Below are 13,399 nucleotides of genomic sequence, written 5' to 3' on the forward strand. Positions count from 1 at the left end.
TAGCCTCATTAGCCAGGTTGAGAAACAAAAATGAGATTCTCTACTACTATCCAAAAACATAATATAATAATTCAATCTAACACTATGTAGCATTTAGTGAATAATGTGCAGTATTTAACTCACTCTGGTGAGCCCTGTTATGGTGTAAACTGAAATGGACATTTTTAGCAAAAAGAATTTCCAGTGAAAAGAATACATTTCAAACTGCTAGAATTGTAGCGTAACTTCAGTGCCTGTAGGGAGCCAAGGATAATTTACACCACTCAAAGACTGGATATGTTTTCCAGTTTTTGAAATGAATGCATGGCTCAATCTCTGAGATACCAGCTAGACAAAAAAAAAAAAAAAAAAAAAAAGTCCTATAACAAAGAGAAGATTTGATACTTCGCTATTGGTAATGACATACTATCTGTAGAAGACAAACACATAAAACAACAAAATCTCTTCAGTGGGCATACTGTGATATAGACATATATATATATTTCATCTGCTCTTATAAAAACATCTATGTTTGTATGGATTTAATTTACTGGCCAATCAACATGACACAGATTACACAGGTGGCTGCGCTTGTCTTTGGCATTCCACTACCAGCTTGGCCATAGAGTCCCCACTGCTGCCCAGCTGGATGACTGGAAGTACTGACAAACACTACAGAGCGTAGAAGATAAAAACACATATAGCATTAAAAGTACTTGAGGATTGGTAATAAAGTATCTTAACAATTTGCAAAAGCAACGCAGACCTTACAAACATGATGTCTTGTGTTTTACAGGACTAAAATCAGACCAGAAATTCTAGATAAAATCCTCATGAAGTGATAGATAAAATCCTCAAGATGTGCATCTGTACAATAAATGCTGCGCTTCTAAAACAGATGGAGCAGCAGATGGGTTTACAGATTGGGCTCTCTGGACTGTCTGGATAAAACAACCTTGCTGCTCAGGAAAATGGTGGTTAAGTTCTCAAATACATCCAAACATCTATACAGTTTATTGAGTTTCTACTTCCTTCTGCCAATAAACAAAAATTTAAGAATTTGTACATTTCTAAATTAAATATTTGCTATATAAAGTACCGATACAATAGATCTCTTAATTAATATGGCCTTTTTACAATGTTTTTGGAACAGATGGTGAAGAAGTATTATCACCCAATGGAATAAATGCAAAATGGCTACTTTTTCAAAAGCTTTAAAATTAATTACCTTCCTTCATTGATGAGCTCAATAAATGCAAGTCCTGCATTCTTCTGAATAGAATTTTGCCATTCCTAAGAAGATAAAATATAACATGATCAAAACCCAAGTACTTTAAATCACATTTCTGAAGCTGACCCTGATACTTTCCTAAGGAACATGAATTTTGGCTGGACTTCATAATCTAATGCCACTCTTCTTAAGAATGATATGATCATTTAAAATATAAAATTTATTCAAATTTTCTAATAAATTTTAGCTGGTAAGCTTTTCTGTGTTATCCTTAACCAACATTTAGTTTCCTCAACTTGGAAACACACAAAAAAATTCCCACAAATCTTTTTTTTTCCATTCATACATTTTGCCTATTAGACGCAACAAAGCACAGAAGCATTAGTTTCTTCAGTTTGTTTCACTTTTACATCTTGTACATTTCATGTGAGGCAGAGAACAATCTGCATACCATCCATCCATCCCTGAGTTCAATCTTTGTCTTTTTCCCCATTTTGAATGAATAATAATGTCATAATAACAGCATCAGATTTTAAAAGTCTTATACTTCTAACATCGATGTACAATATAAACCCTTGAAACTGATTTAAGCTATTTCATTGGTAATAAAATATAATAATTTCTACTGAATATACCACTAGATTAAAGACAAAATACTCAACACATCATAAACAGACTTTTTGACTTCTATGCTCTCAACTGATTTTGGTACTTCAAATGAGCCTTAATATAAACAATAATGGACAGAGAGAATTAGAGTTAAAGTACTTTGCATTAAACTTATTTTTCCCAGGACTAAAAAGATCAGACAGAAATTCCCAGTTCTTACTTCATGACATGGGCAGGAGAAATAGTTTTGGACAGAATTATGAAATGTTCTCAAATAACTGTTGTGAAAACTAGCCTGTAATCAGCAGGGTGCTTCTTACTGACACCAGGAAAATTCACAGACCTTACCAAGTCAAGCATTTCAAAACAACAAAAAATAATAAACGAACATTCTCATACTCATGATGGGTTCAGAAGCAAGCTGTTAAAAAATCCATAGAATGACCATACTCAGCCCATCACTGAACAAGTAATTGGGGAACACGGAGTATTAGCATTCAAGCCACTAAAATGAGATCTAGAAAATCATTGTAACAGTTCCTTTGTTCACTGGTGTTGATTTTGTTCTTTTCCAAAACCAGTGACTGAAGCAAGTCTAGTGATATAGTTTTAGAAAGAAATTAAGTCTCCCTGGTATAAAACAGTTACTTCATGAAACCAACTAGGAAAGGATTCAGCAGCCTGAACATAGGTGCTTAGTGCCATTTTATTACATTTGTTTATCCTGCCTACCTGCATTTGCAAAAGGGGAAGGTTTACTTGCAAGTCAGATATTCCTGCTCAGTGTAAATGTCTCAGATACTGCATGACATGTAAACCAGCTAACAGGACTGCTGGTACCAAAAATGTCACCGGAAATCTATACAGTAGCAAATGAATTTCTCCCTCTGTCTCCGTAGGTGAAAAATCTCATTGATTCATGCTGAAAATGTGTGAAACCTGCCCACCTTTCTACCAAAAACTAATGGAAGAAATAATACTACAGAGCCATAAAATACAGGATTTACGGTTCATGCATTCCTTCACTATGAACTCGACATATATTCCAAGACTCCTTTAATCTACAAATAAGGGATTATTTGTGCATTATTATTATTATTATTACAATTTCCTCTCAATTTTAAGCAGAATTTAGTTTAACAAATTCATGATCCTGGGATTTGAATTCTACCTTTCAGAGGGGAATATGGTTTTCTTTTTACCAATTTCTTTTCAAAAGATCCACTAAAACATCTAGAAATGCTAAGAAACTTAAAGTTGCTTTTGCAACACCAGTTCAGATCACTGCATGCACTTTAAGAATGAATAAAGACTTGAAGCTATATGCTTAAATAGTGTCAAATGAAAAAAAAAATAATCCAGTAATTGTCTTCATATGCTACAAGACATTTAATTAAAGTACTGTCCACTGTGGTTACATTCTAAATATTTTATATTATGCAGACATACACCGAAAATCTCAAAAATGTCCTAAGTGATAAGGATATTGGAAACTCCTATCCATCAGGAGGAGCTTGGACCCCTCTCTTCCTCTGATACTGATGTTTTCCCATTCACTGCAGGGGAGTTGGACAAGATGGCCTTTAAATGTCCTTTCCAATTCTAAGGATTCTATGATTTTATGATTCTAAAAACATCACTGCATCCAGAAAGTGCCTGTACACATTTCGTGATAGAAGGTTCAGGGTGAATACAGTTACAAAAAATATCCATGCATAGGATGAGAAGAGATGAAAAAAGACTGGCATGACAGTAAAAAGTGCAAACTTCTAGACAACAAACCATAACACAGCATAGATACTATTAGATACTATAGATACTACTTAAAATTCAGGCTTCTTTGAAACTGAGATTTCCTTATTTTCTGGTATTCTTACTATTTTTACTTTTGAATGTTTTTTCCTCATCCAATTTCTTTAAAGCTCTGAAATTGCCACTACACCAAAAAGAACCATTTTTTTCAGTTTATATAATCCTTTCAAATCAGCCTCTGCTTGCAATCACTTTTTGACTTATGATATTAGAAATTTTTCTTTACAAAATTATTATTCTTTTAATAATATTGAAAATCAAGTGATGAATCTGACACATGAATTAATTAATAAATTCATAAAAATGAATAATGATTCTCAAAGTTTTAAAAATCTGTATCTCACTGTTTCCAATTTCTTCAAAAAAGTCTAAAATTTCTTCCCATTTTGCATGTTTCTGAACGAACTACAATTACTGACTACACAGATATCCAATGTAATAATCATCCTACAGGAATGATAATCTCAATCAGTTTCAGCTTCTCTGGAATTTTCACTTCATGCACTTAAATAATCACAGTATTTTTTTTTGTTTGTTTTTTGTTTTTTTGTCACACTGAATATTTATTAAATGTTCTAGTCTAAGATATCAATAACCCACTTGATATCTCAGTTCTTCAATTAATGAATTTTCATTGCTACTTTTTGACAATTTAGTTATATTGATTCTCTTTGAAGAATCTTCTCTACTGAACTCTGAACACTTTTGTATGTTTGGAGAAAAGTTTTGTATTGAGCTGTAGAAGGGCTACCTTCTATCAGAGCATGGAAGTGGAAATTTTTAAAAAATGTGTTTGCATTTCACAACATGAATGTAATTTACCTTCAGTTTGAACTCCATGTGGATGTTGCCTCCTAAAGCCACAAATAACTCACTTTATGTCATCCAAGCAAGAAATATTCAGAGGAAACACTGAAAGACTGAAGGAAATTTTTCTTTATTGCAGAAAAAATATGCCCATTAAAAGTAGGTATGAGCAGAAAAGCTGATTGATTCCCAGACATAGCCCCATAAAGTTTAGAGCAGCTTGTACAGTTTTAAGATCATAAGACTATCCTTCCCACTCCTGGAAGAATTGAGATAAAGATATTGGAGACCGAAAACTTTCTATTATTGCTTGGAATGAAAATGAGAACAAAGAGTTAAGACCTAGGAATTTTATGCCCATATTCTTCTCCCTTACTAGCATATATACTGCTAATAGATTATTAAAAAAATATATATATATGTATTTTTAGTCTACTCTTTCAAGTAAATTTGGAATCAATTTTAGGATTTTATGATGGTCATCTTTTTAAAAATGACTATTTCCACAATAAGAAAGATACAGAGTGACTGATGACATCCCTCTGGAAGGCAAATCAGTGAATATTGGAATCCAGAAGGCTTCTGGCCAAATCTCAGAAAGAAAAAGGAATATGGAACTTTCACAATACAATTTATGTGAATATGACTTTAAAAATGAGAAAAAAATATGGAATGTTTTAGACTTCTCCTTCAGCAGGCTCATTTTCCTTTTATCTTCTTGACTTGGAATAATGTATAGAAATCTTTCTTTTTTTCTTGAGTACACACAGACCCACTGCCCTTCAAATCACCTGTGGTAGGGGAAGACACTAAGATGCATGGGAAAATGAAGAAAGTAATTCTTAAAATTTTCTGATCCAGCCTGTTTTACCATCTATCCAGAAGAGGTTCAGATCAGCATCTCACTGATGTGTAATAAATGTACTTTTAAATATATTGTTACAAAAAATATTCTGATGAGGATGGGCTAGATAAATTAACACAAGTTTTGTGATCATTCAGATGTAAATAAGATATTGAAGAAGAGATTCTGCTTGTTACTGAAGGCAAAACACAGAATTAGCTTTCTGGGTGTAGTGGGATCTGGAGAGGCATCTCACAGAATAGTCAAGTAAATAAGATTTCCCTTCAAGATGGAAAGAATACACTGAAGGTTTCCATTTGAAAGTTAGATTATCAGAAGCAGATGGTTGTGTCATGAAGATCAAGACTGAGCTGGAAGACATTCCACACTTGGACAACAAATTAATACAGGAAAATTATTTGACACTCCTTTAGCTTAAAAAGACAATGCAAGATGTATATCTTTTGAATAACTTCCAGAATCTACGAAGCAAGTGAGAAACATTAAGCAAAAACAAAAATCATTTAACTTCTGGATCAAAGAAAATATAAACGATAAATAAGTTTTTTACTTTCCACACCGTACCAAAGATACAAAGATTCTGTTGTATTACTTTAGAATTCATTTCTGATTTTGGAAATTACATTAAATATGTACATTGACCTATTTTATGTAGGCCGTGTTCTGGATTATGAACAGCCCCAAGTCAACACTTGAATATAAATACACGTTCAAATTGTGCCATATTTGAGATTGGACAATGACATAGAAATCATTTTTCTTTCTCACTGGACCTTTATAGAATGACATAAAGTACCAACTTTAGCTAAGTGTTGTAATTGATCTTTGAGCCTGCAATAAAAAGTTAGAAACTGTCACTTTGACGTTACATGCCTGGCTATTTTTATAAATCTTTCTATACTTTGTACCACGTGTAAAATCTCTGCATTTTTCTTTTTCCTTTTTTTTTTTTTTCTATTACCTTGATTTCTCTCCCACCAAATGCCATAATTCCTTTCTTTTATCCTTAAATTTGCTTAAATAAATTAATGATTGTCCTGTTTCTTTTCAGATAGCCTTTATTATGTATGGCTGCTCTGAAAGTAATGCTTCCTATTTTATGATGCCAGTCTACTACATCAGAGGCAGATGTTGGTAGTACGGTAGTAGAGGTTGAACCTTCCCACCAAAATCCATTACATTTTGTTGCCGTGTGACAAATTGCAGCAAAAGGACAGTCTGACAGAAAGGTCAATGTCAGATTGAATGTGGAGCAAAGGTGTGTCACTGAATTCTTCCTTGAGAAAAAAATGACACCTACTGACATGTATTGGTGCTTGCTGAACATTTGTGGAGACCAAAATGGATGTGAGCACACTGAGGGGTGGCTGACGTGTTTCAGCAGTGGTGACAGTGGGTCACCTCCACAGTTGCAGATTTCTATGAGCACAGCGTGCAGACTGGTAGCTTCATGGCTGCTGAAAATGCATAGCAAATGGTGGTGACTATGTTGAAAAACAGTGTTTTGTAGCTGAGAACATGTTCTATCAAATAGTGCTTTTGTGCTCTGTTGTAGTTTTCATGGAAATAAATAGGAGACATTACTTTCAGAGCAATCTAAGTACTTGTAATCAATCCTGCAAACATCTAAGCATATACCTAAAATAATCAAATAAATTATAATTAGTTAATTTATGTTATCAGATGAAATTAATCATATCTCAAATATTTAAAGAACTGAAACCTTTGGGAGACAAGATATGTTAGCTACTTGCTAGGAGTTGTTGCTTTTCACTGAATTGAATCACAGAATTGTAGGGGTTGGAAGGGACCTCTAGACATCATCGAGACCAACCCCCCTGCCAAAGCAGGTTCCCTACACCAGGTCGCACACGTAGGCGTCCAGGCGAGACCTGAATATCTCCAGAGAAGGAGACTCCACAACCTCCCTGGGCAGCCCGTTCCAGTGCTCCGTCACCCTCACCACAAAGAAGTTCTTACGCACATTCGTGCGAAACTTCCTATGCTGCAGCTTATGTCCGTTTCCCCTCGTCCTGTCTCCACGTACCACTGAAAAGAGACTGGCCTCACCGCTATGGCCGCCACACCTCAGATATTTATAAACCTGGATCAGGTCCCCTCTCAGTCTTTTCTCAAGGCTAAACAGACCCAGTTCACTCAGCCTTTCTTCACAGGGGAGATGCTCCAGGCCCTTCACCATCTTTGTGGCCTTCTGCTGGACTCTTTCCAAGAGATCCCTGTCTTTTTTGTACTGGGGAGACCAGAACTGGACACAGTACTCCAGATGAGGCCTTATCAGGGCAGAGTAGAGGGGGAGGATCACCTCCTTCGACCTGCTGGACACGCTCTTCTTAATGCACCCCAGAATGCCATTGGCCTTTTTGGCCACGAGGGCACACTGCTGGCTCATGGCCAACCTGTCGTCCACCAGGACGCCCAGGTCCCTCTCTGCAGAGCTCCTCTCCAGCAGCTCATCCCCCAGCCTGTATTGGTGCATGCAATTCTTCCTCCCTAGGTGTAAGACCCTACACTTGCTTTTGTTGAACCTCATCCAGTTTCTTACTGCCCAGCTCTCCAGCCTGTCCAGGTCTCGCTGAACGGCAGCACAGCCTTCAGGCGTGTCAGCCAATCCTCCCAACTTCGTATCATCAGCAAACTTGCTGAGGGTGGCCACTATCCCCTCATCAAGGTCATTGATGAAGATGTTGAACAAGGCTATTCTAGATACAACAAATAGAAACTTACTATTTCATCCAGAGCTACTTTTAATTTTGGTCTATAACTGATGTGACAGTTTCTACCATTGTGTGTAATGGTGAAAAGAAGAAATGAAATAGGAACATGAAACTATGTATGGAGAACATATGGTTCCTCCAGCAGTGTGCGTCAGGCCAGACAGAAGACCAAGCTGAGTACTGTAACAGCAGCCAACGAGTATGATTCCACTAGATGCAGAGATCTGAATTTAGAGCTTTCTGCCATGAAGATATGGGTAGCATTTTCTCACTCCTCTGTGGTCCCAGATTAGCAATCCTGAAAACCTGTCTTTGAGTAGTTCTGGTGGGTTTTGGATGAGAACCTCAGCTTAACCTACTAAACCAGGAAGCAAATGTCTGAATATTTTTCCGATGTTTCAGCAATAGAGTCTTACAAATGTCACTGGTACAGAAATAGGATAAGCAGAGAGGAAAATGCAGAATTAAAGCAGTGTAACATCCAAAACTTCCTAAATTTTTTTACTTTTTTTTTTTTTCTCCCTGTTTTTCAAGATATACTGGAACAAAGCTGAATTTCTATCTGTCCGTATTTCTCTGTATAGAGATGCACATAGACATTCTTCCCTTCTATGGCAAATTTCAATTCAGGCTTTTGCAGTGATGCAATATGAGATGTTGTCCTTCTAGTTGCACTGGTAAAACTACAGACAGCAAATAATCCCTCAGGATGAATGGGTAAGCATGGCCAAATAAGAAACAGACCTTTTATTTATTTATTTATTTTTCCACAGTAGGAAAAACAAATACACCTCCATAGGAATTTGCATAACCAGCCTTACTTTCAAGTTACACTGCATATATCCTAAGTAGATTAAGCTTCAGGTTCATTGTTCTTTAGATTTAAGAGAAGCAACTACTATTTAACCTCTTGTTAATTTTCCTACCAATGGTGGTGTAAGAAAGACAAATAGCAAACACAGGAAAGAGTTATCACTTATTAAACAAAAGTTAATCTTGATTGCCCTAGTGATCAGGAAAGGATTGATTTTTGCTGCTTGCTTTCTGCATCAGGCAGCCGCCAGTCTCTGAAGTCCAAGAGATATACCATCCCTTGAGGCAGGGTGCACATGTAGATCTGCTACGGCTTTTGGTACTGAAATCTCTCCAATGCATGGTTGATGGATCTGCCTATATTAATTAGAATTAAACTTATCACCTTTTTTTTTTTTTTTCCTTGACAATTACAGCAACAGCTAAAGCTCTCATTCCCCTCCCTCCACACTCCACTCCACTTTGTCACTTTACTGTTGTGTTTGCTGTAATGTACATGGTAGCATACAACCAGTATGTTCAACATGCATCAAACTGCTGGAAAATGTTTTATGGGCTGTGCTGCGTGGGAAAAGATCCTCCAAAGATCTTTTCTGATTAAGTATGTCTGCCTGTCATACGGAGAGACAGACTGGATTCAACACAAGCAGCTTCTGAGTTCCCAGGTTAAAGACTAAACCATGTGCACAGACACAACTCATAAATGAGGATCACACTGTTACATAAAGCTTGAAAAGCTTAGCTGAAGCCCAGTTTACCCATTAATTATATACTGGAGTTTTCAAGTTATGGGTATACTCTTGATATGGTTTACTTTCTTTAAGAGACTTTCAGTTGGATATTTTTTCATAAAAGCAAACTACTTACAGAATCTGCATACTGCATAATTATAAGAAGGATTGTGTGTAATCATTTGCTTGAAAATCTCCTAACAGATTTTAATTAAAACATTTCTTAGTTAAGTATATTCTTTCTTCCCCTTGCCCCAAAGTGTTTTCCTAGTAAAAGCCAATTTACAATGGATAGCATCTACAAGAAATATTTTGCCTCAACATTGTCTTTCAGAAGCAGATTATTTTAGTTTTGATATTTCCTTTGAAGGCTCCTGAATTATGATCTCAATCAAATTTCTAATGCAGTAGGGGGAGAAATCAATAGAATGAATGTTGTATTGAAAACTGTTAAATCCTGAAATTGATCAGACAATCTGAATATACTCTAGAATGGCAAGTGACAGCATTTTCTCCTAGAGCAACCATTCATGTTACAATGTTCTGCTTTTAGAAAGGTGAAGTAGTAGGTGCCTTGAGCACATTCTATTTAAGAAAATAATTTTCCCCTCTTCTTAGATAATGTACAGAAAAATACCAGTGGGATGAGATGAGACTATCCTTTGGGTCAACATCATTCACTTTCTGCAGAAGCTACATCTCCAAAAGAGAAACACTTGCAAAAGTTCTGGAAGTAATTAGAAATTATTCTGCTTTTCGGCCTAAAAATTATTAATAATAATAAAATAAATGAAATTTAAATCTGATGCAAGATGGAACAACACTGCAAAGTGTTTTTTTTTTTTTTGTTTGTTTTGTTTTGTTTTTTAATGTATAGTTTATTGAAGAAATCTACCTCTTCAATAGTCACACAGCTGTGACATTCTCAGCTAGGCTGAGGGAACAAAGACCAGCTAATCAAGCACAGATCTTGTCGAATGTAACATATCTTCATCCGTTTTATGTTAAAATAGACTAAATCCAAATGAAAGTGTCTGTTTTTATGATAAGTGAAAATTATTACATGTTCATTACCAATTAGGCAGAAAAAAATATATATTCCAAGTACTTAACTGAATGCTTTTAGCTCATATGAGAAATAAAGAAAATACAGACTAAGTAAGCTACATTTTCATCTAGGTGATTCTAGGAAATAAATGAGTGAAGGGATTATAATCCCTTTTATTATAATAAAAGAAATATTCTAAAAATACAGAGAATAGAACATTTTCTTCTTTCCCAATCCCCAAAATGATGCACAATAATTACAAGAGTTCCTTTAAAACTTAAAATGTATTTTTCACAGAAACTCCAAATTCCTTTGGGGGGAAAGAGTTGATTGCATATCCCTCTGAGTCTAAAAGGCTGACCATATGAACTGAATTATCCATGACATGTACCTTCAGACAGTTGTAATGTGATATTTCATGTAAATTTAGACCATACCTTGGACGTGAGCCGCTGGCAATGTTGATTTTATTCAGGAGCTCAGATAAGAAAAAAAACTCTGACATCCTTGCTAATCTGTAATCGTTAACATGGAATTTCCAACATAAAGAGTATAAAAGCATCTAATTTGCTGTAGCAAATTAAAGGAAAACAAACTTCGTATTTCCCTTTCCTTTTCAATGTCTAAATTTACTCTGTTCTTGTGCAAACAAAATTGTAATTTTCAAAGGTTTTTGACATCATCATCATCTATCTTTTGAAAGACACATTTCAAACTTCACCTAATCTGTAGAATGTCATTCAGTTTGAATCTGAAGGATTTACCCACGGTAGGAAGAAAGGCCCTAGTTATGTTAGGATTACTAAAAAAAATAAATGCACTACTTTACCTAGTCTTCCCAGTTCAGATTAATTTATACATAAAAGCTTGGGTAGTGCTCTTTGTTTTTATAGAGAAATTATTTAACTTCATTTTTCATTCATAGCATCTCCTAGCCTCCTGATGTTAGCCAGAGGCTGGATTGTGTTGTATGTTTTACATGCCATTTTCTTCTAGCAATGTTCTATATTATGTCCTATCAGTATTTCAAAGCATTTACGTCATGTTTTCTTTTGACAAATAATTTAAAATATTGAATAGAAAACTTCACCAAAGACTTCACCAAAGATTTTCATGCAGATGAACAGAACTGCAGATCGTTTAGTACACCTATAGGATAAAATACAATATTTTGTGCAGATGCAATGCTTTTTTTGGCCAGCTTTTACACCAGTACAGCCCCCTGTTGACCAAAGCCTGTAGAAACCTTTAACATCATTCCTCCATCAACATTACATTACAGTTACAGCATTAGCTTCTGAAGAACTTGAAATATAAACAGGCACCGGGATGCAAGACTGTCCTTATTTACAAGTCAAGGAAACAACCCTAAAATATCAGCTGAGGTATAAGAATTAAAAGCTGTTATTTCCCCAAGTAATTGGATAGATGGAAAACAGCTCTTGAGCAAACACTGAAGAAAATCAATTAATGTTTAGAATTTCAAAATGATTCGGCTCTTTACATTGTATTAGGTATAAAATGAAGCTTATTGTTAACATAGTCAAATATTTTGAAATTATAAATAACTGGTATAAGAGTCACAAAACCAACAAATTGATTTAGCTGCATTTGCTACATAGCTTGACTGAGTTGTCTAAAGAAAAAGCACTGCAGAAAGAGCTTAAATTTCTCCCTCTTCCTTTCAATCAATATTTGAGGCAAAGTTTCATCTCTAGGGCCCTTAATGGCAGGAATTCCTGGAGCCAGCAAATGAGTAATGTTAAACCTATGATTAGATGATGAGGCCATCAAAGACACTAGACCCTAATGCTTCATTCCACTTTATTCCTGAGAACTGCAGTAAAGCCAAGGACTAGGGAAGAAAGGACTGTAAGTTATTCCTTCCCTCAAGTAAAGGTTTCAAAAGATGTTAAAAAGAAAAAAAAAAAAAAAAAAAGGTTTCATGATATGAACATAAGGCTCAAAAGCTTTAATGGATCTTTTGGAATTTTCCTGGAACCAAGGACTTAACCATTAGGTAACAAATTTTTCAAGTGCTCTGCTGGAGAGGGTTTAAAGTTCAAACCCCACTGAGGGTTCCTGTTAGGGATGTATGTTTCTTTTACTTTTCCCTAACCAATATCCATCCTGGCTAAGCAGGGAAAAAAGAAAAAGAAAGAAAAAAATATAAGAAGAAAAAAAAAAACACAAAGGAAAACAAGATCTAATGATTTCCTTATGACAGCAGCTTGAAGAGAAACAAGCTACGGACTGGCAAACAGCAGGTAAGTTGGAACTCCCTCCTCCAACTTCCCTCCAAAGAGTTGTAAATGTTAATTATTTTTTGATAGATGAATCAAAAGTAGATCTTCATTTCATTTGCCCCTGAAAATGTATTTCTTTTCAGTACATTTTTAGTGTAGATACTCCAAGTGCAGCTGTGAATGCTCAAGGAAAACTGCAAACAAATATTTTCCCTTGGTAATAATGTAAAGAGTTAATGTGGGCATTATATTATATATATATTATATATATATATAAGCATATAATATACATTTCAGTGATATTTTACATCTGCAGGGGACTTGATTACTGATACACTGGTAGTAAGTGAAAGAACTTTTAGATTATCTAGATCTGTTAGGCCATTGTATTTGCCTTATATTACATAAAATGGGTCTGGGGATAGCTTATTATCACTAGTTTAATGTAAAAAGCTGTATGCAGGAAGTTAGCCAATAATAATTCAGAGAAATAAAATCAAAATTGCGATGTAAAGAATCCAAA

At 35.2% G+C, this 13,399-nt stretch overlaps 1 protein-coding gene across 12 annotated transcripts in view; it reads right to left on the bottom strand.

Moving 5' to 3' along the window:
- NBEA (neurobeachin) overlaps window positions 1-13,399 on the bottom strand; it is a 469,696-nt gene that overhangs the window by 239,954 nt on the left and 216,343 nt on the right. For all 12 annotated transcript variants that reach the window (XM_085216030.1, XM_085216022.1, XM_085216029.1 and 9 more), the window contains one exon: window positions 1,208-1,272. In XM_085216030.1, the coding sequence (XP_085072156.1) occupies window positions 1,208-1,272 (65 nt within the window). The remainder of the gene's footprint in view (window positions 1-1,207; window positions 1,273-13,399) is intronic.

The sequence above is a fragment of the Meleagris gallopavo genome, chromosome 1 (assembly GCF_905368555.1).
Source record: "Meleagris gallopavo chromosome 1, MGAL_WU_HG_1.1, whole genome shotgun sequence".
Classification (NCBI taxonomy): domain Eukaryota; kingdom Metazoa; phylum Chordata; class Aves; order Galliformes; family Phasianidae; genus Meleagris; species Meleagris gallopavo.